This window comes from Dioszegia hungarica (genome assembly GCF_025882075.1).
Source record: "Dioszegia hungarica strain PDD-24b-2 chromosome Unknown MKK02contig_2, whole genome shotgun sequence".
NCBI classification, from domain to species: Eukaryota; Fungi; Basidiomycota; class Tremellomycetes; order Tremellales; family Bulleribasidiaceae; genus Dioszegia; species Dioszegia hungarica.
In genome coordinates, this window is record NW_026515766.1 from 529,393 (window position 1) to 553,573 (window position 24,181).

Consider the following 24,181-nt stretch of genomic DNA (forward strand, 5'->3'; position numbering starts at 1 on the left):
GACCGCTCGAGTCCCAGCGATGCGCACTACGGTCATGGCGATGCTCCGGCTGTGGCCGGCGAGGTCAGTAAGGCACGAGGCACATTGCTGCTCCTAGATAGCTGAGTGGCTGTTAGGGGAAGAGAATGGCGCTCCTGAAAGCATTCAAGTGCTCCCGAATCTCGTACCGTAACATGACTACAGAGCGCCTGATGCCTATCTACAAATGTCCCAGAATCAATCCTACGAGTCAAGCCAAAGGAGTACAAAAGACCATGTCGAGTCTCGCCTTTCCTCTAATTCTTCGAGTCGATCATCTCCCCAGGAATCGACTCCACGCGCGCATGCGACCTGTCATACACCTCCTCCGCCTCCCTCAGCGCAGCATCTACCGACCCGCTGACTCCCGCCCTCGACACATCATGGATGATACTCATCCTTATCGCTAGTATATCTCGGTCTCGCCGCTGAGCCTCATTCTCCCTCCTCAGCTCCGTCAGTCTGGCCAGTAGAGCGTCCGTGTTGATGATGGACCTCGCCTCTTGCTTTCTGGCGTGCTGGACCTCCCGATCGAGGACTAGGAGTTCCTGCCGGAGGAGGTAGTTGGACTCGTCGTAGGCGGCTATTGTCAACACGGCGAGTAGGTTGACTCCGGTGGGCATATGGACCTGAGGGGATTGAGGATGGAGGATGAGGAGGTTGAAGCTGGTTGTCAGCAGCCAGTCTGTGCATAGGATGTCGCTCCCCGCTCAGGCTCAAGGGGTCCTCTCGACCGGACCCGCCCAGCGAGAGGCTTAGTTGAGCCTAATCCCAGCTGGACTCACTGGTCTGCTGGATGGATCTTTCTAATTGTCAACTGATGAGAAGCAGTTATATGTCAGGAAGGGAAGCTACTATGCCCTGGACAGTGCAACAAAGCATCCAGCACCTGCTTACCCCCGTCCCCCCGTTCAGATCTGCCGTAAAGACGGGGCTGACTGAGGAATGCGGAGTTCCGTATCTTTCCGACGGAAAGGGGGCACCCTGAGCTCGGAGCCTGTTATCGCGACGACGCGCCAGGACGCGCCCGTCTCTCTCTCCTGCATCTGCCTCTCATCGTCGGACTCGTCGGCTTATTAAACCCTTTGGACCTTATTCCGGCGGCGCCAGATACTATCCACATAGGTGATTAATATCTAGAAAGCAATGGTTCTCGAGCTAAAATCACAGACCAACCACCGAAAACCCCTGCCCTGCCCATCATGCCGACCCCACTCGTCCCCGCCACTGCCTCCCCCACCTCCACTTGCTCGGCCTGCAAAAGAACTCAAAAAGCACTGCATACTCCACTGAAAAAGTGCGGCAAGTGCAAGAGCAAACTGTACTGCTCTGAGCACTGCAGCATCGCCGTCTGGCCGGGACACAAAACGGAATGCCAGGCGATCCGCGCCGGCGCGACCGCACCCTCCCGCCCAGCTTCGACGACCTCCATCCCAACCCATCTTCCCGGCCAAGGCGGCGGTCCCCAGATGCTCGTCGACGTCCTCGAGGGGATGGGCGTCGGGGCGGATTCCACCATGGTCCGTGCGGTTGACGAGGCGGCCCCGCCGCCGACCGCCTCGGAACCCGGTCTCGTCGCCCTCACTCGCGGCGCGGCTCCCAATGCGTATCTCTCGCGCCTGTCGGAAGCCGAAGCGGTCAACCACCTGATCGACTGCTTCCGCCTCCGGTGCGCTGACGAGATGAAATTCAACAATAACCCGGTCGGGCTGTATAAGCGGGAGGACCCCATGCTGGAGTTTAGGGCGTTTCTCAACATGGCGGAGGATAATAATGTGCTGCCTGTCTGGTGGAGCGCTCAGCGGCGGTGAGAGGTGGAGGCGATCGCAGAGGACAGAAGTCAGCTACGGAGCGTCCACAAAGCGGTGGGGAAAGAGGACATCATCGCCCTGCATAAGGGAGACTCGCATATGCCGATGAAGCTGAGGGGTCCGGCGGAAAGGGTTTATGGGACCCCAGTGCAGCGTTAGATCGAGAGAGGAGGTGGCGAGCGGTTCACGAGGCGGCCCCGCCGCCGATCGCCCCAGGTTTGCGGGTGGGGAAGCTAGAATGGTATCGAAGGCTATCAAAGGGGATCTCTCTGTAGTAAATAGTTTGTTGATCAGTTTGTCGCAGGCCACTACACAGCATGGCTGCTGCAGTTGTCCTACAGGCTTCTATTCCTATAGCTACGTATACGTACCGCTAATTAAGGCCTCTTGCTGTTCGCTATAGGCCATCCACATGTGAAGAACAATAGTCGCCAGGAATGTTCTGAAACCGGAACCCCTGCGTACATCTCTTTGCCTTTTGTCCATATGTAGAAACACTCTTGTCCCCTTTCTCGGGCATGTGATCCACATCATTGCCATCGGATCTACTGCACATAGTGAGTGATCCGTAGCTGGTCTTGTGAGCCCCGCACGGTAGAGACGCACGAGGGAAGAGCTAATTTCTCCAGTTCTAAGTTCTGCCCAAGATGTCGGTCGCCACACCCATCGCAACCACCGCCACTTCCGCCTGTGCGGCCTGCTTTACGCTCCAAGCAGACCTCGAAGTACCGCTGAAGCGGTGCGGCCAGTGCAAAGCGGTCCTGTACTGCTCGCGAGACTGCCAAGTCGGCGCTTGGCCTGCGCACAAGGCGGAATGCAAGGCTTTACGGACCGGCGCCGCCCAGCCAGCCCCACCTCCTCCCAAGGCGTCCAACCTCCTCGGCGACCTTCTAGAGAAGCAGTCTCGCGACACCCCTCCCAACGCTCACCTCTCCTCCCTCCCTCAGGCGGATGCCATCCGTCAGCTCATCGACGCGTACCGCCTCCGCGTCGAGGACGAGTACAGCTTCAACGGCGAGGCGTGCGGGCTGTATGGCGGGGAAGACCCCAATCCTGGCTTCATGGATTATCTGCATATGGCGGAAGAGAGGAAGATATTGCCGGACTGGTGGAGCAAGAAGAAGCGGAGGCAGGTGGTTGCGGTTGCGAATGATACGCAAGGGAACAGCTGCATCCATCACGCGGTGGAGAAGAGCGATATCAGCGAGGCGTATGGGGATGGGATGATGCCTATGGTGCTGAGGAATCTGGCGACGAGGATCTATGGAGAGCCCGTCAATAGCTTCGCGAACTTCGGGTGGTGAGCAGTATTGTTGGGAAGGGCGGCGGGGAGCGGCACGGGCGGTTGAGCGTTGTAGATTCTGTTCTAGTTCTCGGGATGTAGTCTTCTAAGCACTCTTCTATGGATGGTGCGCCTTGCGATCTGGATAGATAGCCTGCCCCCAGATCCTACCACAGCTGCAGCAGCGCAGCAGCAGAGCGATCCGTCGCCGTTGTCTAAGCCACGTGAAGCGAGGAATGCGGAGCTCGTCCACTCGGCAGCAAGCAAATCTGCTACCAACTTGTCTTGCAACCATGTCTTATCTTCGACACAGTTCAGTAAGCTACCCTCTCATACGATCTCAGCTGAAATGGCACTAATAATCACAGCTCGCTGCAGACTCCCACTTCTCGGCTCCTCCCTTCCTATCCCTCAACCGCACATTTCCGCCAATCCTTCGCTCCTCCCTAATCCTCTCCAGAACCCGCACGATGCCAGCACAGAAATCACGCGTGGAGATCACACCCCTCTCTACATGCGCGGCCTGCGAGACACCGCAAAAATATCTTCGAGACCCGCTCAAGCGGTGCGGCAAGTGCAAAACCACACTCTACTGCTCTCGGATGTGCCAAGCCTCGGACTGGCAGGGACACAAGGCGCGATGTGGAGCGATCGCATCTCCTACGCATATCATAGGCGGGCTCGGGTCTAGCCTGACAATCGTACATCCGGCGCCGGCCGCGACTGGATCAAAGCACATGGCAATATCAGCGCGAATCGTCCCGGGTCACGAAACCACTCAGGCGTCCACTCACAAGGTCCCATCTGCTTCATCAAAAGCGCGTATCACGGCACCTGGCCGGACTCCAGGCTCACGCCCACCACCGTCGCACATTGAGTACGATAAAGGCGGGTCTGCTCTCGTGGGCGAGGTCCTCGCCGAAATGGGGATCACCGACCCGGCGAAGAGAGCCCACGCGCACGCGGCGGCCAAGCCTCATTTCTCCCAGCCCCTCGCTTCCTCCTCCCCGCTCTCCTCCAGCTCAGCTGCACCTAAACCCCACACCTCGTCAGCCAAGCCCTCTTCCTCTCCTAACTGTTCCCCGCCCACCCGGTACGACATGGGCGACTCTGCCGCTCTCGACAACCTCCTCGCCGGTATGGGAATCACCGACCCCTCGGAAATAGCCGCTATGCGCGCCGCGTCCATGCCTACCCTCTCCGTCCCTCCTCGCACCCCCAAAAAGGACATCCCACTCCCCACCCCGGAGAATGCCTACCTCTCGGCTCTCCCCCTCTGCGAGGCTATAGAGCAGCTCATCGATGCGTTCAAGCTCCGATGCGAAGATGAAAGCCTCTCGAATGCTCGGTCGGCGGACACTTACGGCGGAGGATACCGCATGCCTCTCTTCCGCGCGTACCTTGACGCTGCGGAGGAAAGGGGGACTCTGCCTGGATGGTGGAATTGGGAGAACAGGGAGACGACGGAGGGTTTGGTTTGTGACAAGGAGGCGGGGGTCTATCTGTGGGATACGGTGTCAGAGCAGGAGCTCAGGGAGAAATGGGAGGATCAGGCGGTGCCGACGAAGCTGCGCAAGTTGGCCGAGGAGATATATGGGATGGAGGTCAAGAGGAATGGAGGGAGTGAGACGGGCCGAAAGACCGCAACGGCCAAGCACCTCGCGACCTCGGCTACTCCTCTCTCGTCCGCTCGCGGTGCCGCGCCACCCGCTGCTACCAAAGCGTCCGCCCCGCCCGCGGCACCGGTCACAACATACCGGCCTTCACACCGGCCTCCTCCACCTGCCGCCCACAACGACGGTGGGTCTGCTCTTCTCGACGAGCTCCTCGCCCTTATGGGCGTCACCGATCCCGAGGAAGTAGCCGCAGCGCGCGCAGCCACGGTGCCCCATCTTTCTGCGCGTCCAGGTCGGGCGTAGGACTCAAGGAGAGGACGCTGGCGGTACGGAGCGGGGAGAAACGGGGAGTCGATGACTTTGGGAAATGGACATTCTGGAGGGTATCCGTCTAAAGCTTGATGTATATGTCAGGCAGCTCACGGGCTGGAAGAGTCAAGTATCACGATCAGGATTTATAGCATTACCATGGGTGCATCATCATGCATCAGCACGGGCGCTGTGCCACATCTGAGCTCTGAGCCACGTGGCTTGAGGAATGCGGAGTTGAGTCTGGCGGCTCGGCCAGACTTGCAGGCGTCATGCGACCGATCTCCGACCTTCAGCACATCACATATGTAACACTGGTAAGCCCCAGCTCGGCTGCAAGTTAATATTAGAGTACTGCTGACTCGATCAGTCTGGGCGAGACGAGCCCAAGAAGCCAACATACTACGCAAATCGGCATCCCATCCAAAACCTTCGCTCACTCCCATTCACCCGTTTACGATGTCATTACCCTCACAGCCCACACGCGTCGAGATCTACCCCACCTCGACCTGCGCCTCCTGTATGGTATCTCAAAGGTCGCTCCAGGAGCCGCTCAAACTCAAGCGGTGCAGCAAGTGCAAATTTACGTTATACTGCTCGCGGGCGTGTCTCAACTCCAATCGGTCGTCCCATCAGGCGGTATGCGACGCCATCTGCGCCGGGACGAGACCAGTCATTGTCTCGCGTCATGCCATTTCTGCTCGGGCCGTCTCGGACACCGAGTCCATACCGCAGGCGTCCGGTACCAGAGCGCTCGCCCCAATGGCGATCCTTCTTCCAGATCCAAGGGTCCAGAAGGCGGATGCTCGAGCTGGCCCAGCCGCCCGGGCAGGATCCAGCAAGCCTGCTGCGGCCAGTCCGGTATACGCTGTCTCTCCTCGGCTCGGCTCCGTCTCAGCGGACAGCACGCCTGCTGCCGCATCGGACATGGTGGGCACCGACCCGCTTGGTCCGCCTTCTCCGCCTACGCGCCCAATCACACCAAAGGGGATGTCTGGCGAGGATGACCCGCAGACCAATCTGTCCTCATCCTCACAGAAGTCATCTTTCGCCACCACGGCGTCGGGTCAAAAGTCCAGTCAAGGGCCCACCTCTTTGGCTCGGAGTCGTCCAGCCGGCCCAAGAGCGCGCATTCCGGCGGCTACCCCAGAAAACTCCCTGACCTCGCTGAAGCTGAAGCCAGGGATCAGCTCCAGTCCCACACCTCTCCAAACGGATGGTGGCGCGATGGGTGGCGCGTTGCGTACCGCCGGTCCCGCCGACGTAGCGGTCTCTCGCGCCACCTCCTTGCCCGACCTCTCCCTTCCTCCTCATGCGCGCAAATCAGGCATTCCTCTCTTTCCCATGGGCAAAGCTCAACTCTCGGCGCTCTCCATATCTGAGGCTATCGAGCAGCTCATCGATGCGTTCAAGCTCCGGTGCGACGACAAATGCCTCTTCGACCGCCGACCCCCGGACCTATACAGCGGAGCCCATCGCACGCCTCTCTTCCGCGCCTATCTGGATCTTGCAGAAGAGAGCGGAGTCTTACCGGACTGGTGGAATCGGGAGCATAGGGAGATAGCGGAGGGTTTCGTCCGCGCCAAGGGGTCGGCCCCACATCTGTGGGAGGCGGTGTCAGAGCTGGACCTCAAGATAAAATGGAGAGACTGGTGGATACCGGAGAAGCTGAGTGCACTGGCAGAGGGGATATACGGGCCGGCGGTGAGAAAGGTCATTGGGGAGGATGCGGATCGGAAGGTCGAACCGTCTACGGCGGCAAAAGGCCCCACCTCTGCCATAGCGTCGCCCGCTCGGAAAGCTCCCCCTATCTCAGCCAAACCGCAAACCACAACAATGCCCCCATCCTTGACCCATAAACAACCTCTCACTTCTGCAGCTGGCAACAAGAGCACTTCGGCCCCTACTCATACGGCAAGAACGGCCGGCACTCGACCTGCCCCGGCCCAAGCCGGATCCAGCAAGCCTGCTCCGGCCGGTCCGGCATACGCCATCTCTCTTCGGATCGGCCCAGCCCCGGCCAGACCCCCTCCTGCTCCCGCCGCAAACGCGGAAAGGACAGATGCTTCTGCGCGCGCTCTCGCTACAGATATTCTCATTCGGGGGAGTAAATCGGATCCACCCCCATCAGCTTTCACCGCTGCCCTCCTGCGGGATATCATCGATGCACTAGGTATCAGCGACCCATCCAAAATTATCGCCGCCCACGCCGCCTCGGAAGCTCCCATCCCCTCATCATCATCCACACCCTCGGCACCAGTTCTCCAATCCCCCACTCGTAATGCCTATCTTTCCTCCCTCCCGATCCCAGCGGCAATGCAGCACCTCATCGACGCTTTCCGCCTACGGTGCGATGATGACTGCACAACGCCGCCGCACAAGCTCAGAGGCATCTACTTTGGGGAGGAGCCGCTACCTCTCTTCCGCACGTTCCTCGATTCCGCCGAGTCGAAGGAATTGCTGCCGGTGTGGTGGAACAAAGGTGTGCGCGAGAAGGTGGAGATACAGGCGGATAAGGGGGAACATGATCTGTCAATCCATGCCTATGTGACGGATGAGGAGATTGCGGCGAGGTTTGGGAGCAGCGCCGTCCACCTACGCGAGCTGGCGGCGAAGGTGTATGAGGGAATTACGCTCTCATACGGAACCCCGGCGATGGCTCTCGCGGCTGCGTACGGTCGGGGCCCTCCCGCTGAGTCCGAGTCGGATGCGCCAGAGGACGATTGGCCGGAGGCTGACGGTCACGCCCGCCGTCTGGCCGATACCTTCGCAACCCTCGGGGCGCTCGGCCGAGAATCGACCGTCCAATACATCATGGAGCAGCTCCGCCTCGAATCGGACTACAATTACACCGTCACCCCTTATATCCGGCACAGCATCACGCATCCCTGGTCCATCCCGTTCTTCCTCCTAGATCCACACGGCCCGCCGGCAGCATACCTCTCATCCCTCAGCCAAGGTGAGGCTATGCGGCAGCTCATCGATACCTTCCGCTTGCGGATGGAGGATGAGTACGTCTTCAACCTCGAAAATCTCGGTATTTACGGGGATGAGGATCCCGCCCCGCTCTTCACGGTGTTCCTTGATAAGGCGGAGAAGAGCGGTGTTCTGCCAGCCTGGTGGAGCGGCAAGAAGAGGAAGGAGGTCAAGCGGATGAGTCAGGATAGGGAGGGCGGGTGGTGTATACACAACTCGGTGGTGCGGGAATCTATCATCCAGGCGTACGATGGGGATGTGGTCATGCCCCTCAAGCTGAGGGGTCTGGGGGAGAAGATATATGGGGAGGCTGTGTATACCAATTGACGGAGAACCTGGCAGGGAGTGGGGCGTCGCATAGGGCGCTTGAGAGGGATCGGCTGGGTGATAAGCGGAACTGTCGGATCGTGCGGGAATCTAGTTCAGGCATACTCGCATGCAGCTGATCACCCGCTGCGCCTCTCCCGCACCGTGAATTGACTGGCCTGGCTGACGCTGTGACGGGCTCCCGCCACGACTGTACAGTGCCTCATCATGGATGTGAACAGCTCGCCACGTGGGTCATCAAAGCTCTAGCTAGCTCGCAGTCAGCGCTGGCCGCTATCCTCAGCTCGTTAGACATTCGTCTTCTCATCTGATTTAGTTGCCCATCTTCCTCAGGCGTGCCCCTCTGCCGCTCTAGCTAAACGACATAGCTCAGCGTCCTCCTGTGGGCTTTTCGTACCCCCAGTCCGCGAATCTGAGCTGACTGAGCAGACCATCGGGTCTCGAAACTCGACCATTACGCTCCTCCCGTCCATCTGGCTCGTCCCTTTTCCCAATCCCCTCCACTGGCTGTACACCTCGGTCAGCCTCGCTACTCGTCAAGGTAGCCGGACTCAAGCCGGCGAATGCATCACCGACAGATGCCTGCTGCGCCTGCGTCAAGGCGCAAAAGGATCTCAGCGTCCCGCTCAAAAAGTGCGCTGGGTGTAAGTACACCCTGTATTGCTCGAAGAAGTGCCAGGACGCGGATAGGCAAAGGCATAAGCAGGAGTGTCAGGCCATACGGTCTGGAGCAATCAAGCCGTTATGTGCGGCGGAAGGAACGCCGTTCGTCCAGGTCGAGGACGAGGACCACAACGCCCGCCTGATTCCTAAAATCAACAAACTCCTGCACGCCGGCCGGCGGGCTGAGGTGATGGATATTTGGGCACAACTCCGCAAAGAGGAAGAGTACAACGAGCTCTCCATGGCCTTCATCCAGAAGAATCCCCTCCATCCCCAAGCCATGCCAATGGTCCTCTTCGACCCCCTCGGTTCGCCCTCGGCATACCTATCGTCTCTATCGGAACGGGCGGCTTATCGGCAAATCATCGACACATTCCGCTTCCGGATGGAAGAAGAGCATCTCTTCAATCTCGACGATATGGGGATCTACGCACAGGAGGATCCTGTGCCGCTGTTCAAGGATTTTTTGGATAGAGGGGAGAACAGAGGGGCGTTTCCGGCGTGGTGGAACTCAGAGAAGCGGAAGCAGGTCGTGCGGATGAGCTTGGACAAGGAGGGCGGCAAGTCTATCAATGACAAGTTGGCTCGGCTACAGGTCATCGAGGATTACGGCGGCGATAAGATCATGCCACTCAACCTGAGAGCGCTTTCGGAGAAGGTGTATGGGGAATTCGTGAGGGCGGAGTAGGGAGGGAGGGCGTGGAAGAAAGAGAGAGCCCTTCAGGCAAGGGGTGGAAATGAGAGAGAGGGCACCATCTTCACGTGCTAGCACTGTTGAACTGTGAGTAGCGGCAAGCTCTGATCTGGACTTTGAAACACCGGGCTGACCTTAGTAGATCTACCTGTATCGCTTCTGTCTCGGCTAATTCCCGCCTTGTCGTCATGTCACCCCGTCGGATACCTCTCCGCGCGGCAGTATCGTCCACTTTGATCTGCAGCTGGCAACTCTTCTCCACCGCTGCTCTTCTCGCCCGAGCTTACATCGTCCCCGATTGAGGAATGTGGCGGATTGGCCTCCGGAGCTTTACCCGTCTTTAGGTTCAGCCCTCTGCTCCCCACCTCATCGCCACTTCACCTTTCCAATCATCCTTCATTCGCCTCTTTATCTACCTCAAAGGCTCTTTACATGTCCCTCGCGAAGCGTCCATAAAGGCACCTCGGCACTCAGTACGTCTGACTTTCATTCCCATTTCTGCTATAGGCTGACCGAGTAGATCCACCTTCCTCCCACCCGCCCCTCTTTCGCCTCCCTGTCTTCTCCATCTTGCCCTCACGCTCCACACACAAGCGCCAATCCCCCTTCTCATACTCCTCGAACAGCCATGCCCGCAGGCCTCAAATCCACCATCGCCTCCCCTGACGACACCTGCACCGGATGTAAGAAATCGCAGGCGGAACTCGGCGTGCCGCTCAAGATCTGCGCGGGGTGTAAGACGGCGCTGTACTGCTCCAAGAAGTGTCAGGAGGCGGAGAGGAAGGGGCACGGGTCAGATTGCCAGGCGATACGCGTGGGAGCATCCTCGCTCTCCGGTCCTACTCCTCCCCCTGTACCGGCGGCGCCGCCGCTGTCATCGATCAATCTCACGGCCGACCGGCCCAGTCGCCCCCTAGACGCCCGCGATACCCCACTCCCCGAGGGGAAGCGTCAAATCTGGATAGCGAGCAATATGGCCAAACTCCAGCGGGACGGTCAGGAACTCATCATCGAGGACATACTCCGGAAGCGCCGGCAAAAGAAGTGGTATGACGCGCAGGCCCTCGCATGTCGAGTCCGGGCTTGGTCTGAACCCCAGATATACCTACTGGCCGGATACTTCCGGCGCGAGACCTACCTCTCCGTACTGCCCCGGGCGGAGGTCATCCGGCAACTCATCGACTGCTTCCGCCTGCGGATCTCGGACGAGTACGTCTTCAATGCCCAGCTCATCGGGGTGTATGGGCAGGAAGACCCGACGCCGTTCTTTGTGGACTTTATGGATAAGGTGGAGAGGAGTGGGACGCTGCCGGAGTGGTGGACGGTGGAGAACAGGAGGGAGGCGGAGCTTTTGAGTCAGGATGAGACGGGCGGGAACTGTATTCGTTACCGAGTGGGACCGGGCGGCCTGATAAGCAATCACGGAGGGGATGTGGTGATGGCGCTGAAGCTGAGGGGTCTTGCTGCGAAGGTCTACGGCCCGGGCGTACATGCCGACTAGACTAGGGCCTAGAGGGAAAGCTGGTGCGTCTGGGCTGAGTCGGAGGGGGAGGTAGAGATGGGGCTGGAAGAGGGGCGGTAAAGAGTGGAGGGAATAGTCCTCTTGCGATGTTGGAAGTGGCAGCTTATAGAGTATTGTTCGATTGTCTACTTCCGCAGTTCGGGCTTCAGAACTTGCAGTGATCTACCTGACAAAGTTGGGCAGGTGAAGTGGTGCATCTCCCTCCTCGTAGCACTGCGGTCACTGGCTGCATTGCACCTCACCTTGCTCCGCGCGCCAGCCTCCGCAATATTCATCTCCCTCTTCATCTCCTTCTGCGGTCACTGGGCGTATCATCTGCTGTACCTGCTGATCTTACTGGCGCTTCTCCTCATCCCGGCGACAGTCAGTAGGACTGCTCGTCTGACAGCTTTCGCGCCCATGTAAGTAGTCCTTGACAGCTAGGCTGAATTGTCAGCAGATAGCCATTATATCCTACCAACCCATTTCCTGGATCAAAACCCCTGCCGCCCGTTTGCGTTGATCCAGTCAACACTATGGCGACCGGCCTCGTGCCTGCATCGGTCCTGCACATATCGAGCTGCACCACATGCCGCCGGGCGCAACAAGACCTCCCGGAGCTGCTCAGAAAATGCGGCGCGTGCAAGTACGCCCTGTACTGCAGAAGGTGTCAGGATGCGGATCGGAAGAGACACAAGGCAGAGTGTCAGGCCATACGCTCCGGTGCTGCCCAGGCACCCAACATCCCCGGCTTGGTCGAGTTGGAACCATCGCCTGGAACGGGCGCGCACGCTCGTCGCTTGGCTGCCCAGGCGGCTCAGCTGGCACGGTAGGGCCAGCAGGACGTCGCTGATGGCTTCTACGAAGGCCATCGCCTCGAGGCCGAGTACTACCGCTCGGTTCTCGAATTCATCCGTACCAATCCCACACACCCCAACGCGCATCCCTTCTGCGAATTCCCTCCTCGACCCGGCTGCTTCGCCCGCGGACTACCTCTCATCCTTACCTCCAGCGATGGCGTATCGGCAGATCATCGATGCCTTCCGCCTGAGGACAGAAGACGAGTATGTCTTCAACCTCCAGAATATTGGTGTGTATGCGAGGGAGGATCCAACGGGCTTGTTCAAGGAGTTTCTGGATCTGGCGGAGAAGAGTGGGGTGCTGCCGGTGTGGTGGACAGCGGAGAAGAGGGGAGAGGTACAGCGGCTGAGTCAGGAAAAGGCGGGAGGGAGCTACCTACACCATGCGATAGAGCGAAGCGACGTCATCGAGGAGTACGGAGGAGATACGGTGATGCCTCTCAAGTTGAGAGCGCTGGGTGAGAAGGTGTACGGACGGGCGGTGCATGCGGATCAGGGGGTCAAGGGCTTTTGATGGAGCTTTAAGGGGAGTAGAAGCGGTCATGGGCAAGACGTTATGGAGCGTGTCCTCCTCAAGGAGGCGCGTAATACCAGGTCATCGCACTCGGCAAGGTGAGCCATTATTTCCCATATATGCTCGTCGCCATAGCGGGACCCGTGACGTCGCCCCTCTCCGCTCGATGCTGATCACTGCAGTCCGAGGCTTGCGCTGTCACTACCCAAGACTATGGTCTAGGTAAGCTGCTCGATTCTCGAACTCGGACCTGGCTGATTGCTGGAGTCTACCAGCGAAAGCATTGCCCTCCCCGCTTTCCTTGCCGACTTTGACCTCACCCGAGCCCAGAGCGCCGACCGCCTATGTCGCCTGACTTTGCCCCATCGTCGCCTCCATCTTCCGGCTCGGAGTCCTCGGTGGTGCCCCTGTGTCGTGCTCATCGAGCCTTCGGACGGCGGAGAGGATGGATAGGACGGCGAGAGGGCAAGGCGAGAGGGGAGGGAAGGGCTAGCAATGCTGGAAGGGCGGCAGTTGCGTCCGGCTGAAGTGGGGGCATCATAGATTTATAAGGACAATGTAGGGCAACTCCATTAACTGATCCCTTGGCTATTGGACCATACAGCTACCTGTACGGCCACAGCTCCGCGAAAAGATCTAACACGGCCTGGCGGCCATCTGAATATCTGAAGAATCCGCACATTTCTGCACTTGCCCGCCTCCTCTCACCTCCAACCTTGTATTTCCATCTGGCGATAACGCAGCAGGCCAAGATCGAATTCCCTTGAGCTCTTCGGCAGCTTCTTCGGCCAAGAAGTAAGGTAGCACATTGGACCTATACTGTGGATAGCTGTCAAAATCGGAAGGCAAGGCGACTCGTACTCATTCTTCCCCCGGACCACTCACTTTCACGTCAAGGCCAGCCCTGCCATCCTTAGACGCCGTTCCTACTCCTGCCCCTCGGACTTCCTGGCCTCATAGCAACACACATCATGCGGGCCGGACTCAAGCCCGCCAAAGCATCCCCGGGCGCCCTCTGTTCCAGCTGTCAAAAAACGCAAGCGGACCTTGGCGTTCCCCTCCAGCGGTGTGCGGCGTGCAAGACCACGCTGTACTGCTCCTAGAAATGCCAGGAAGCGTCGCGCAAGGCACACAAGGGGTAATGCCAGGCCATACGGTCCGGCGCCAGCGCTGAAGCCAGCCGTGTCGCGGCTGAGAGCTCTGCAGCCCATCGCAGAGCTTCGGAAGCGACACCCGCTCCGGCGGCCCCCAGACCAGACATATGCACCGTCAGCACCGGAAACAGCCAAGTCGTACCCTACCACCATCTTCCCGGTGCCGGAATACATCGCTCCTCCTGCCTCTACCGCCGGCCCCAAGCTGCCCGAGGGATTCATGCTCGCCCCCGACCCTCAGAGCATGATGGCGAACCTGCAGGCGGAGCGCGCTCACCGCGAGCTCTGCGTGACCGCCATGTCTACCGACATCACGCACCCGGAGGTCCGCCGTGTATGCTTCTGGGCGCCACCAGCCCCCCCAAAGCCTATCTCTCCTCCCTGCCCCAATCCGAGGCGATGGGGCAACTCATCGACGCCTTTCGCCTGAGGTGCGACGACGTGTACGTCTTCAACCTCGAGTACGTCGGAGTGTACACCCAGGCGCCTGGAGAGCCTCGGAAGGCTTTCCTCAAGTACCTGGATATGGCAGAAAGGCGCAGGGTGGTTCCGGGATGGTGGAATGCGGAGATGAGGCGAAGGGTGGAGATGCTGGCGATGGATGAGGATGGGGATCATTCTATTCGGCATGCGGTGGAGAGGAACGATATCGTAAAGGCGTATGGAGGGGATGGGTTGGCGCCGATGAAGCTGAGGGCGGTTGCGGAGAAGGTGTATGGCGAGCCGGTGTCAGATTGGTTGGCGGCTTAGCAAGGTTAGCATCTTGATTGGACGTCGAGATCAATTGCTCATACGTCCAGGACCGTTTCCTTGTTAACTTTCATCCTCTTCAATATCATATCATGACATATCTACGTAACTCGTGGCCCTAGCAATACAAGACACATCCCTTCCTCCGAACCCTACTATAACAGCCTGTCACACGACCGCGCCGGCTACTGCTCACGCCTTCTCTACCACACGTCCCCCTTCCAATCGACCCATCGTAGTTTCCGCCCAATCCTTCATCTCGCCAGTCGGGAACCCATTCAGCGCTTGCAGAGTCTGCCTCATCAGCTCCGCTTGAATTCATAGCCACATGTCGACTCACTTGATCGAGCTCAGTCACGCTCTCCGAGACGCTACTTTCCAGCTCGGCGAGCTGTGCTTGTTTCGCCTGTATAGACGAAAAGCGGGTAGAACAGTCGGCATGGAGCTGCATAGTCAACTCTATACACTTACCATCCGCCGTCGTGAGGGCGCAAAGGGACGGACAAGCTCACAGCAAGGTACTCAGTCTTGAGGCGATCATACGCCTCATCGTATAAGCCCAGATTGGCAGCTGCTGTCAAAGCCTCGGGTGACAGGTCTGGCCTTTAAACGTCAGTTGTGTCCACGAGTCAGCAGTAAAGGGATAGCTTACCTCCACGCGTCGAGTCGAACATCTTTACTCTCCGCTCCATACTCCTGCGCGTCCCTTACTACCCCATCTAGCATCTGCATCGCCCGCCCGACCTTGTAGTGCTCGAATAGAATTTTCGCTTCGGACTGACGTGGTCACCTTAAGCAGCAAAGCGAGACGAGCTAGTACGCCTGTCAACTCACTCCTATACGCTTCTGCATAGACGTCGACGCGTCTGCATGGATCTGCCGTAGCTCCTGGGGAAACTTGGCGGCTAATAAGGGGAAGATACCCTCGAGATCTCTCCGGCTGTTGGTCAGCACGACGCCTTTGCTTTAAGTGAACAACACAAGACAGGGCAGCACTCACGTCCACTTGCCAGCGGCGTTCTTGATCGCCAGTTGTAGCGTGTCCAGCGTGATGCTATACCGCTTCCCCCATTGACTCGCCTCCTCCACCTCCATCAGCGGTACCGGATCTTCCATTGGCGCAGCGATGGCAGTCCGCCTAGAGCGCGGTGTCCGGGGCGCAGGAGTCGCCGCAGCAGCAATGGAAGGTTGAGTGCTTGGTCCAGCTTCGGTGGTGGAGGGGATGATGGGCGCTGGCTTGGGTGGAGAGTGGATAAGTGTAGTCGATCTGCGGGGTTGTGGCGATATGGTAGGCGTGGTAGATGCAGGGACTTCTGCAGCGGCTAAATGGGTAGACGGGACGTCGACTGATGGTGGAATAGCGGGATATATGGACCGCCTTGGCGCAGTAGAGGTCCCAGCAGCGATCTGCTCCTCGACAAACATGTCCGTGTCATTCCGCACCTCCGCCATGTCCACGTCTGGCGCCGTAATCGGTGTCTCCCTAGGCGGAAATATGAGAGGAACCGGGGGAGGACCCATCGAGCTCGACGATAGAGCCGAGCCGCCCGGAGGAGTCCGCATCACCTTCTGCACCCTCGGTACAAAAGGGCTGGTGGGCGGTAGGGCGGCCGCATGGCCTTCGTCTGGCCGAGCGATAGGCGCGCGCGCGCGGGTTGGTGTGGTATTGCTCTCGGGAGCCGGTGAAGCTGGCTTCGGCACAGCTGCGTATGGCTTGGCTGGTGAGCGGCCTACTCGCTGTGGTGGTGTGCGCTGTAGGGCTGGCATGATGGAGTGAAGTACAGAAGGCTTTGACTTTGTTGTTGTTTTGACGCGTCGAATAGGCGGTAACAGGCGTGGGAAAGTCAAGGTGAGGAATGCTACACCACGTGTTCGACGTCATCGCGTCTCACCGCCTTCCCTTGTCCGCACCTTTCTTTTGAGCCTGTGTCTCACTCCATATCTAGGCAGTCCAAGACTATAGACATATCAGGTAACGATCCATATACGCACTAGTACGATAACCGGCCGAAAGCGGGAGAGGTAGTGGCAAGGGAAGACTGTATAAAGTGAGCAGATGATGCAGCCGCGTCCATTTCACTAAACCCGTCGCTGACATGATGTCCAGTAAAGAGCACCTCGCCTTCTCGGGCGGCTTGCCATACCTCGAAGGACCTATAATTCTTACTGAGCCTCATCAAGGGACACTAACGGTCAACATGTAGGCTTACTCAAACCTACTGTAAATCTATAGCTAATCTCCAGGTCCAAACCTGAATCAGCCAACACCTCTCGCTCCGCCTCCCCCTCTGGCGCTGGCGACCCCAAGTCCCGCCTCGTCTCTGCCTCCCTCAAAGACCGCATCGCAAAGTTCAACAACCCCTCCGCTGCCCCTCTCCTCCCTACCCACGCTTTCGGAACTGCCGGACCTGGAACCGGCGCCGGCGGACCTAGCAAGAAGGGGCTGTACGGAAACCGGATCCCCGGTCTTGACCCCAAGTCTGCTGGACACATTCCCAGCTCTGGCTCCTTGCGCAAGGTTTCGGAAAGCAGGGGCTTGATCGGGAACCGGATCCCCTCGAGCGTGTCGGGCGGAAGTGTCGCCGGTCTCGCCGCGTCCAATACGGGCTCGGGCGGTAACCCCATACCCGCTCCCAAGTCGACAGTATCCGCAGTCGGCCGACCCTCAAGCCCTACGGAATCCATGGACTCGTCTACGCCATCCGCACCCGCAGATTCTGGCTCACCAGGGACATCCCGCTCTTCCTCCCCACCCACCTCTCCAGGCGGCGGTCTTCCCCCATCCCTCCTCGCTGCTACACTGCCCGACTATGGCGGTCCAGGCGCTATGACACCTTCCTCCACTCGCGCCGACGCAGGCGAAGAGCAAGAAGACCGTTCTGCTCCCGCCACACCTGTCGTAGGCGCGTCCATCCAGCTCCCCCCTGCGGAATACGACCTCGTACCCGGGAATCTCAAGCTCGCCACCGCCGCTCAGATGTCACGGGGTTTATCAGCTACCTCGGCAGCACCGCATACGTTCGCGCCGAGCGTCACGTCGTCACTGGCGAGTCAATACGACCCGAGCTCGCAGGGCAATGAGGAGGAGCAGATGATGCAGGCCGTCAGTGGGATCTCGACTCCCACTGGTACGCCCAAAGGCCAGCGCCGGGAGCTGGAAGACAGTACGAGGGGGGAGGGAAGCGTGAGGGATGAAGGGAGTGTGATGGGTGATGGGGAAGAGGCGGAGCAGAAGAAGGATATGGAGGGGGTGAATCGGAAATTGGAAGGATTGGCGCTGGAGCAGGGTGACGACCAGGAGGAGGAGTCGGCTGTGGATGAGGCCGGAATGGTCGTTGATGATCAGCCTACGCCATCCACAGACGCTCCGGACCCGCTCGCCCAGGTCGGCTCGGCCTTGGACCCCGCGCATACCCGAGAAGTGACGCCAAAACACTTTGAAACCCCTGCTGCTCCCACTCCGAGCAAGCCTACCTCGGGGCCACAGGATGACGAGGACCCCAATCAGGCGGACGACCTCGCCGCGCTCAAACGGGGCGATCTCTCTCGCTCTCCACCCGCGGCCCAACCTACCGTCATCAACCCCCTCCTGTCGCTCTCTGGCAAAGAAGAGGCAGGGTCCCCGTCGCAGCAGCACAAATCGTCAACCTGGTCCGCAGAAGGCCAGACGGGACCGCGGGAGCACGTCAACGCCGAGCGGAACAAGAAGATTGACGAGCAAGAGATTGAGCTCGGACCAGAGATGGTCGTCCGTCCCCCGACTCCAGGTCGGGATGGCAGCGCCGGCCCCGGAGCAGGAACCGGGAAATGGGACGAGAACGTACCGGTCCTCCGCCAACAACACCAGAGCGGCGTCCACGACGAACCCCAGATCGACATCAAGCCCCCGCGCTCGCCCGGGGAGCCGGCGTCCACGCATGACTTTACGCCCAATATCGATAATGATGGCAAGAATGCGTTTGTGCAGCAGGCGTTCCAGGGGGACGTGGCGGAACCGACCGAGGAGGAGGAGGACGCCAAGAAGGAGGAGATCAAGTATACGGGTCCGGGCGAGGTGTCGGGGGAAGAGAAGGTGGGAATGGCGCAGGCGCAGAGCGCGTTTGCGATTGAGAGTCAGAGTGAGAAGGGGCCGGATGAGGATGGAGTAGAGGGTGGGGAGAAGGGGGCTCTGCCGGATAAGAGGGAAGGAAAGACTTATGCGGGAGAACTGGAGAAGGTGGACGAGACAAAGAGTAGGAAGGGAGGTGCGGGAGCGGGCACGGACGCGGATACGCCGGCGGTAGCAAAGGTCGACGAGGAGAAGCCCCATGCGGAGATAGGGGGACCGGGCGAATCGGGGTCGGGGTCAGGATCAGATCTGCCCCCACTCCACTTCTCCATGGTGACTGGCCAATCGATTGAACCCGAGGGGAAGTTGGAGGACTTGCCGACCATGGAGCGGGAGAGCAAAGTGGCGGAGAAGGGGGATACGGTCGGTGTGCCGATTCAGACGGGGGAGGTGATACAGGTCCCGAGGCAGCTGGAGGAAGAGGGGCATGTCGACAAGGAGGAGAGTCAACGCGATGAGGAGAAGGCAGAGTCGGCTGCGAATGAAGGAATTGATCTGATGGAGCTGCCGACGAGCGATGGGTCGACGGTTCAGGTGCCGAAGAAGATGGACGAGGCGGACGAGGATCAGGTCCAGGAAGGGGCGGAGACGATACCGGAGACGGAGACAAAGGGCAGCACCGACCCTGCACAACTAAAGACACGATCTGAGGAGCCCATCCTCACTTCGTCCCCTCGGCAATCTGACAAACCCCTCCATGTCCTTGTCGAGCCCGCACCTATCGCTCAATCCGTCCACGAATCCAAACCCCCACCCTCCTCCTTCAAGCCGCCAAAGTCATCTTCCCCGTCCACGGACGACGCGGCTGTCCTCCCTTCAGCACCCGTTTTTCCCGAACCGCCGCATGATGACCCCTCCACCTCGGCCCCATCCCTCTCTGCCCGGTCGACCACCACGGAACCCTCGGACCGCTCGTCCACTCCTCTAGACCCGGCGATCATGCGCTCCTTCCCGGACGTACCGGATGAAGAACACCCTCGTGTGGAAATCCACGTCAGTCCGCACGTCACGCCCGCCAAGTCGCCGTTGGACCGTGCTTCCGTCGGTCCGACGGGGAAGGGGACGGGATCCGTATCGGATAGTCCGCTCAAGCCAAAGAAAGGAGATGGGCCGCAGACGCCCGGAAAGCTGGATGTGGAGAGTGCGTCCTATGAGAATGAGGCCAAGTTGAGCAAGAGGCGGAGTGTACGGAGGAGCCCAAAGAGCCCGTTATTGGATGATGAGGATCCGGGGGATTATGTGCCGGGTGATGAAGGGTGGGCTGTCGTTACAAAGTGAGTGAGTCTCTTCTGGGTGAAGCGGCGCGGTAGGGTAGGGGAGAGGAGCTGATGATGTGCAGGGGAAGGGATGAATGAAGTTGTCGATCGCGAGGGCGAATAGGAAGGGCTTTAGGTAGAGCCGATCGGCCGTTTCCAGGCTCAATGTATAGTATCGCAACAGGTACAGGTGAATAAGGCGGCAGTGGTGAAGTTACCTACTGAAGCCGCCCAGGTATGTACTCGTGACTACGGGCGGACCGATTGATTTGCATAGAATGCTACTGAACCCTTGACGTCTATACCCATATGTACCTGCTCACGCCTATGACGCCGTACACGCACGCGCTGACCATGTCAGCCTCACTCATCGAGCACACCCTTGTACCGCCCACGGCTCTCGGGATACAGCCTGTCACGGGCGACATCGGTAGATTCAATGAAGTCCCAGCCGGGACATGTGCGTCGCGTCTCGTCGGTCCGGAACCTCTCGATCGTCCCCCCTATGGTCACGTTGACTTCCTCCTGCGGCGTATCGGCGTGCATGCCAAACTTGGTCAGGTCCCACCGGTCGATCGGACCAAGCGAGAGACGCGTCTTTCCCTTCTTGAACTTGGTGGATACAAGAGCGAGTCTCTTGCAGAGTGTTTCGAGATGACCGTGCCCGTTTGCAGAGTTGGCGTCGGCGTCGGCGTTCCCGGGAGGCGTATCAGAAAAGTGAAAGCCGCGACGATCGTCCGAACCAGTGAGCATAACGACAGTGCTCGGCGCTCTTGAACACGCCGGGAGGTTGACGTACAGCTCCTCATCAAAATCGAGCGAGGTCCCCCTCTGGAGCTGAGCAACAACTGTTGACGCCTCGCGACTCGGACGTACGCCCATCAAGTCCATCCCATGTGACCCGAGCCATAACAGAGCTTCAAATCCCCGTGGCCCGCAGACCACGGAGAGATAGTCGATGTCGGAGCACGCAAAAGAGTTGCGAAGGCAGGCTTGCAGCTGGTGGATGCGCTTAGCAGCAGCAGCAGCGGCAGCAGGGTCTTCGGTTCCATCGTGCGAGTACGGTTCATCGATTACGTAGTGCATCGAGTTGAGTTTGGGCGTACGCTGACGACTTGCGGTGTCTTTGGAGCAGGTCCACTGCAGAACGGTATGGTAGGGATCACTGATGTCCTGGTCACCCCGCTGACGTCGCTCTTGTATCTGCGACTCCAGGTTCCGGATCAGAAAAGTGAACGCAGTCAGTTTGGCTCTTTGCTCACTGCGCGCCTTGCGCCACTTGTGGTCCTGGCGAGGGGTGCACTCCTTCACTGCCGGATTGGCAGCAAGTAGCTCCTTGTCCCATGAGAAGCTATTGGCGGAATCGATGAATGTGCTCTGCCCATCGAGGCGACCTTTGACCTCTGCGTAGCTGTCGCGGGACGTCCGGCTGAACGTCGCGACGTCGGGATCGGGCAAGAGGCGCCATATCATCGCGCGCAGCTCGGCCGGGAGTATCAGATAGGCGGATGGAGGAGAGTTTGTCTGGGGAGTCGTATCCTGAGAGGGAGGACTCATCACTGTGTAGCGATGCTGACTTGGATCGAAGGAGTGGACGGTATATGGAGGAGAATCTCTTATATCAAACGCGGAAACTGAAATGTTATGGGGTGGCGAATAAGTACAACGTCACAAAGCTGGATGCCGATTCAGCGTCTTATACACTACTATCCAAGGCTGACTCCTTTCAAGAGGCGACCGCAAAGGAGGGTGACACTCGCCTCAAGCTTGGAATCTGGAGGGAAGATATCTCTCGACAGAAGTACTGTGAGGCTGTATTGGACTCGAATGGCTCTCTGTACATAGTGCTGAGCGGGGCTCTGGGATACATCTGCTCTCGAAGTGGCTTACAAGAAGCCGACCCGCCTACCTACCTACTGACTATGACTATGTACCTACTTCAAGTAGCCTAAGCTACGCGAGGAATGCCGTTTCGCCACCCGCTCTCGCCACCCAGATCCTGGAAATCTCAGCATCGCCAACAGATGTAGCGAGGCTGCCAGGTCACAAGTCTGAGGGCTACAGCCACACGAGTCTTCGAAGGTGATGTGGGTCTCACTCCGCAGATACTCCAGCGTGCGCCAGACCGCGATCAACGACAAAGGCACCGGTTGTGCTTCTTCTGCTGCAGCCTCACTTTCGCGATCCTTTGATCTAAAGCTTGACTTGATGCTTCTTGTCTTTCGCGCCTTGTGCTTCTCTCAAGACACGGGTGACTGAGGTTCTTCTCATCATACTTATACGCTGGAACCCTCACATTTGCGACACTAGCCCCTGTCTCATCCATCAATCTCCTATACCGCCACCAGAGATCAACTGATCATATATGATGTCGAACTTACGTCCGGATCCTCGCCCTCTGCGCTATCCTACAGCACTGGGGTCCGTCTCCAGCGCAGATCAGCAAAGGAGCCATGCGGATTCTCGAGAGTCTCGGCCCGCGCTGGCCCCACCACAAGATCTTTGGTTGCTGACTGACCAAGAGGGCGATCTGCCGTGGATTCGCACCCCCTTCCCAAGCCTCTTCACTCCTAGGTACGGGACTGCGCAGACTGACGAGTCAGAGGCGGAGGAGACCAAGACGATCAAGAATGTTCCTGTGGGAGCGCTGGCGGATAAGACCTCTCCGGCTGCTCATACAGATGATTTTGACATGGACATGACCTACGAAAGCGACAGCAACGCTGACACCGTCAGAGCCAACATTTCTCCGAGACGCGATCCCTCTCCGGACTCTGGTGGCGAGAGTTCAGACTGGGATGTCGAGGATGAAAGCGGAAGCGACACCGATCCTGTCAGCGGCGGGTCCCCTCTGTTGCGCGATCACTCCCCTGACTCCGGCGCCGGGGACCGTGACATCGACCGCGACATCAAGTTCGAGCACGAACGACACACCGGCGGGTCGCCCATGACAGGCGATCCCTCGCAAGAGGCCAGTGACCATGACATGAACTGGGAGGAAACCCATGAAAGCGAGAGCGATAACGACACTGCCATGGGCGGAATCCCTCTGACCGATGGCTCTTCCCCTGAATCTGGTGCAGAGGATTCTGTCGGCGACACGGAGTACGAAAGCGACGGCGACCAGTCTACCGACAGCGAACATGGTAAGGTTGACTGGGGGAATGAGCCCAGCAGTGAGCGTCAGCAGGACCGATCACTTGTCCCGCTTACTTCTGCCGATGAAGCTGAAGGCTCGAACTCAGGAATGAAGTCCACTGCTGCACTGAAGAAAGGCTCTAAATGGGTACCCTCAATACGTGCACAAGATCAGCGCATTTACCTTCGCCGCGAACGCAATGCAATGCTGGATGTTCTGACGGATCGCGGAATAAAGCGTACCGCAGCGGTCAACGGCCCTACGATCCCCATCGCATACCTATGGGAACTGGCGGAGCTCATGGGTGCGGACTCTGATCCGCAGCTATATCAAGGACATGCGATACACATGACACGGTCAGGTAATTCTAGATTACCGCACTACTCTTTGCTGCCTGAATCTAGCATCCCCGCGGAATTCAAGGACACACGACCCTTACGCCAAAGGAGACCGGGCCCCGAAATTTCCGATACTCTTCCCGCAAGTCATCCACGCCCAGACGCTTACAACTCCAGGCAAATTGATTGGAGCAAAAGCGCTAGGAAAGCTACCTGGTCCGAGGTTCCTGGAGCTTCATCCGTCAAGAAGCTGCCCATCAGTTGCACGACAACGAAGAATCGCCAGCTCCGTAAGTTGCTCGAGATGTGCAAGGTCTTGGAAGGAAGAGGCATACGCTGTACCTCCAAAACCATATCGCCAGGCATGACAGTACGCTTCCTGAGAGATACCCTCAACAGGACTAGACCGGATAATCCGGAGCTGAAGGGAGGATCAGCCAGGGGGTTCGTCATCGATGATCCTGCGCCCTCACGCGCTGCGTCCAAGGCTATTCTGCTGGACTGCAGACTATCCAGGCTTCCCGGTACCGATAGGACATATTTCCTCCTGACCGCTCGATGGATGAGACCGTTCCTGGAGGAAGACAAGCTCAAGGGCCGTGCGACCTGAGACGCTTTTGCGCCAAGATGAGAGGGTAAACAGTCCTTCAGTTGATTTGCTGAGGTCTTGTGACGAGGTATCGATAAGAGAGGAGTGTTTGTACGTAGGATGGACACGCAGTACCGGCGAGAGGCTCGGCCTGCCCGAACGCTTTTTGGAGCTTGGGGCATACAATCTAGCATTATTAGGGTCGACATGCTGCCATGCAATAGAGGGTATGGAGGACTTGGTGTCAGGATATCTGATACACAGCGTGTGGCTTGG

The 24,181-nt window shown here is 58.7% G+C and overlaps 10 protein-coding genes across 10 annotated transcripts; 8 read left to right on the top strand and 2 right to left on the bottom strand.

The window, feature by feature from the left end:
* Window positions 1-1,220: 1,220 nt before the first annotated feature.
* On the top strand, window positions 1,221-1,829 carry MKK02DRAFT_29361 (uncharacterized protein; the record flags this gene model as incomplete). Its single annotated transcript, XM_053087803.1, has 1 exon — window positions 1,221-1,829. The coding sequence occupies one exon, from the start codon at window positions 1,221-1,223 to the stop codon at window positions 1,827-1,829; it is 609 nt and encodes a 202-aa protein (XP_052949037.1).
* Window positions 1,830-2,476: 647 nt separating this feature from the next.
* On the top strand, window positions 2,477-3,133 carry MKK02DRAFT_39558 (uncharacterized protein; the record flags this gene model as incomplete). Its single annotated transcript, XM_053090654.1, has 1 exon — window positions 2,477-3,133. The coding sequence occupies one exon, from the start codon at window positions 2,477-2,479 to the stop codon at window positions 3,131-3,133; it is 657 nt and encodes a 218-aa protein (XP_052949038.1).
* Window positions 3,134-3,581: 448 nt separating this feature from the next.
* On the top strand, window positions 3,582-5,030 carry MKK02DRAFT_39559 (uncharacterized protein; the record flags this gene model as incomplete). Its single annotated transcript, XM_053090655.1, has 1 exon — window positions 3,582-5,030. The coding sequence occupies one exon, from the start codon at window positions 3,582-3,584 to the stop codon at window positions 5,028-5,030; it is 1,449 nt and encodes a 482-aa protein (XP_052949039.1).
* A 465-nt stretch (window positions 5,031-5,495) lies between these two features.
* MKK02DRAFT_39560 (uncharacterized protein) lies at window positions 5,496-9,690 on the top strand (the record flags this gene model as incomplete). The annotated part of the gene is made up of 2 exons (XM_053090656.1): window positions 5,496-8,326; window positions 8,769-9,690. The coding sequence occupies 2 exons, from the start codon at window positions 5,496-5,498 to the stop codon at window positions 9,688-9,690; spliced, it is 3,753 nt and encodes a 1,250-aa protein (XP_052949040.1).
* Window positions 9,691-10,324: 634 nt separating this feature from the next.
* Window positions 10,325-11,197, top strand: MKK02DRAFT_39561 (uncharacterized protein; the record flags this gene model as incomplete). The annotated part of the gene is made up of 1 exon (XM_053090657.1): window positions 10,325-11,197. The coding sequence occupies one exon, from the start codon at window positions 10,325-10,327 to the stop codon at window positions 11,195-11,197; it is 873 nt and encodes a 290-aa protein (XP_052949041.1).
* Window positions 11,198-11,733: 536 nt separating this feature from the next.
* Window positions 11,734-12,571, top strand: MKK02DRAFT_29364 (uncharacterized protein; the record flags this gene model as incomplete). Its single annotated transcript, XM_053087804.1, has 2 exons — window positions 11,734-12,026; window positions 12,085-12,571. The coding sequence occupies 2 exons, from the start codon at window positions 11,734-11,736 to the stop codon at window positions 12,569-12,571; spliced, it is 780 nt and encodes a 259-aa protein (XP_052949042.1).
* A 2,096-nt stretch (window positions 12,572-14,667) lies between these two features.
* On the bottom strand, window positions 14,668-16,242 carry MKK02DRAFT_29366 (uncharacterized protein; the record flags this gene model as incomplete). Its single annotated transcript, XM_053087805.1, has 6 exons — window positions 14,668-14,769; window positions 14,816-14,920; window positions 14,988-15,078; window positions 15,128-15,252; window positions 15,310-15,415; window positions 15,476-16,242. 6 exons carry the CDS (start codon window positions 16,240-16,242, stop codon window positions 14,668-14,670), a joined length of 1,296 nt encoding a protein of 431 aa, XP_052949043.1.
* A 332-nt stretch (window positions 16,243-16,574) lies between these two features.
* On the top strand, window positions 16,575-19,938 carry MKK02DRAFT_29367 (uncharacterized protein; the record flags this gene model as incomplete). The annotated part of the gene is made up of 3 exons (XM_053087806.1): window positions 16,575-16,675; window positions 16,720-19,857; window positions 19,923-19,938. The coding sequence occupies 3 exons, from the start codon at window positions 16,575-16,577 to the stop codon at window positions 19,936-19,938; spliced, it is 3,255 nt and encodes a 1,084-aa protein (XP_052949044.1).
* Window positions 19,939-20,202: 264 nt separating this feature from the next.
* Window positions 20,203-21,396, bottom strand: MKK02DRAFT_39565 (uncharacterized protein; the record flags this gene model as incomplete). Its single annotated transcript, XM_053090658.1, has 1 exon — window positions 20,203-21,396. The coding sequence occupies one exon, from the start codon at window positions 21,394-21,396 to the stop codon at window positions 20,203-20,205; it is 1,194 nt and encodes a 397-aa protein (XP_052949045.1).
* An 811-nt stretch (window positions 21,397-22,207) lies between these two features.
* MKK02DRAFT_29369 (uncharacterized protein) lies at window positions 22,208-23,926 on the top strand (the record flags this gene model as incomplete). The annotated part of the gene is made up of 1 exon (XM_053087807.1): window positions 22,208-23,926. One exon carries the CDS (start codon window positions 22,208-22,210, stop codon window positions 23,924-23,926), a length of 1,719 nt encoding a protein of 572 aa, XP_052949046.1.
* Between the last annotated feature and the right edge of the window lie 255 nt (window positions 23,927-24,181).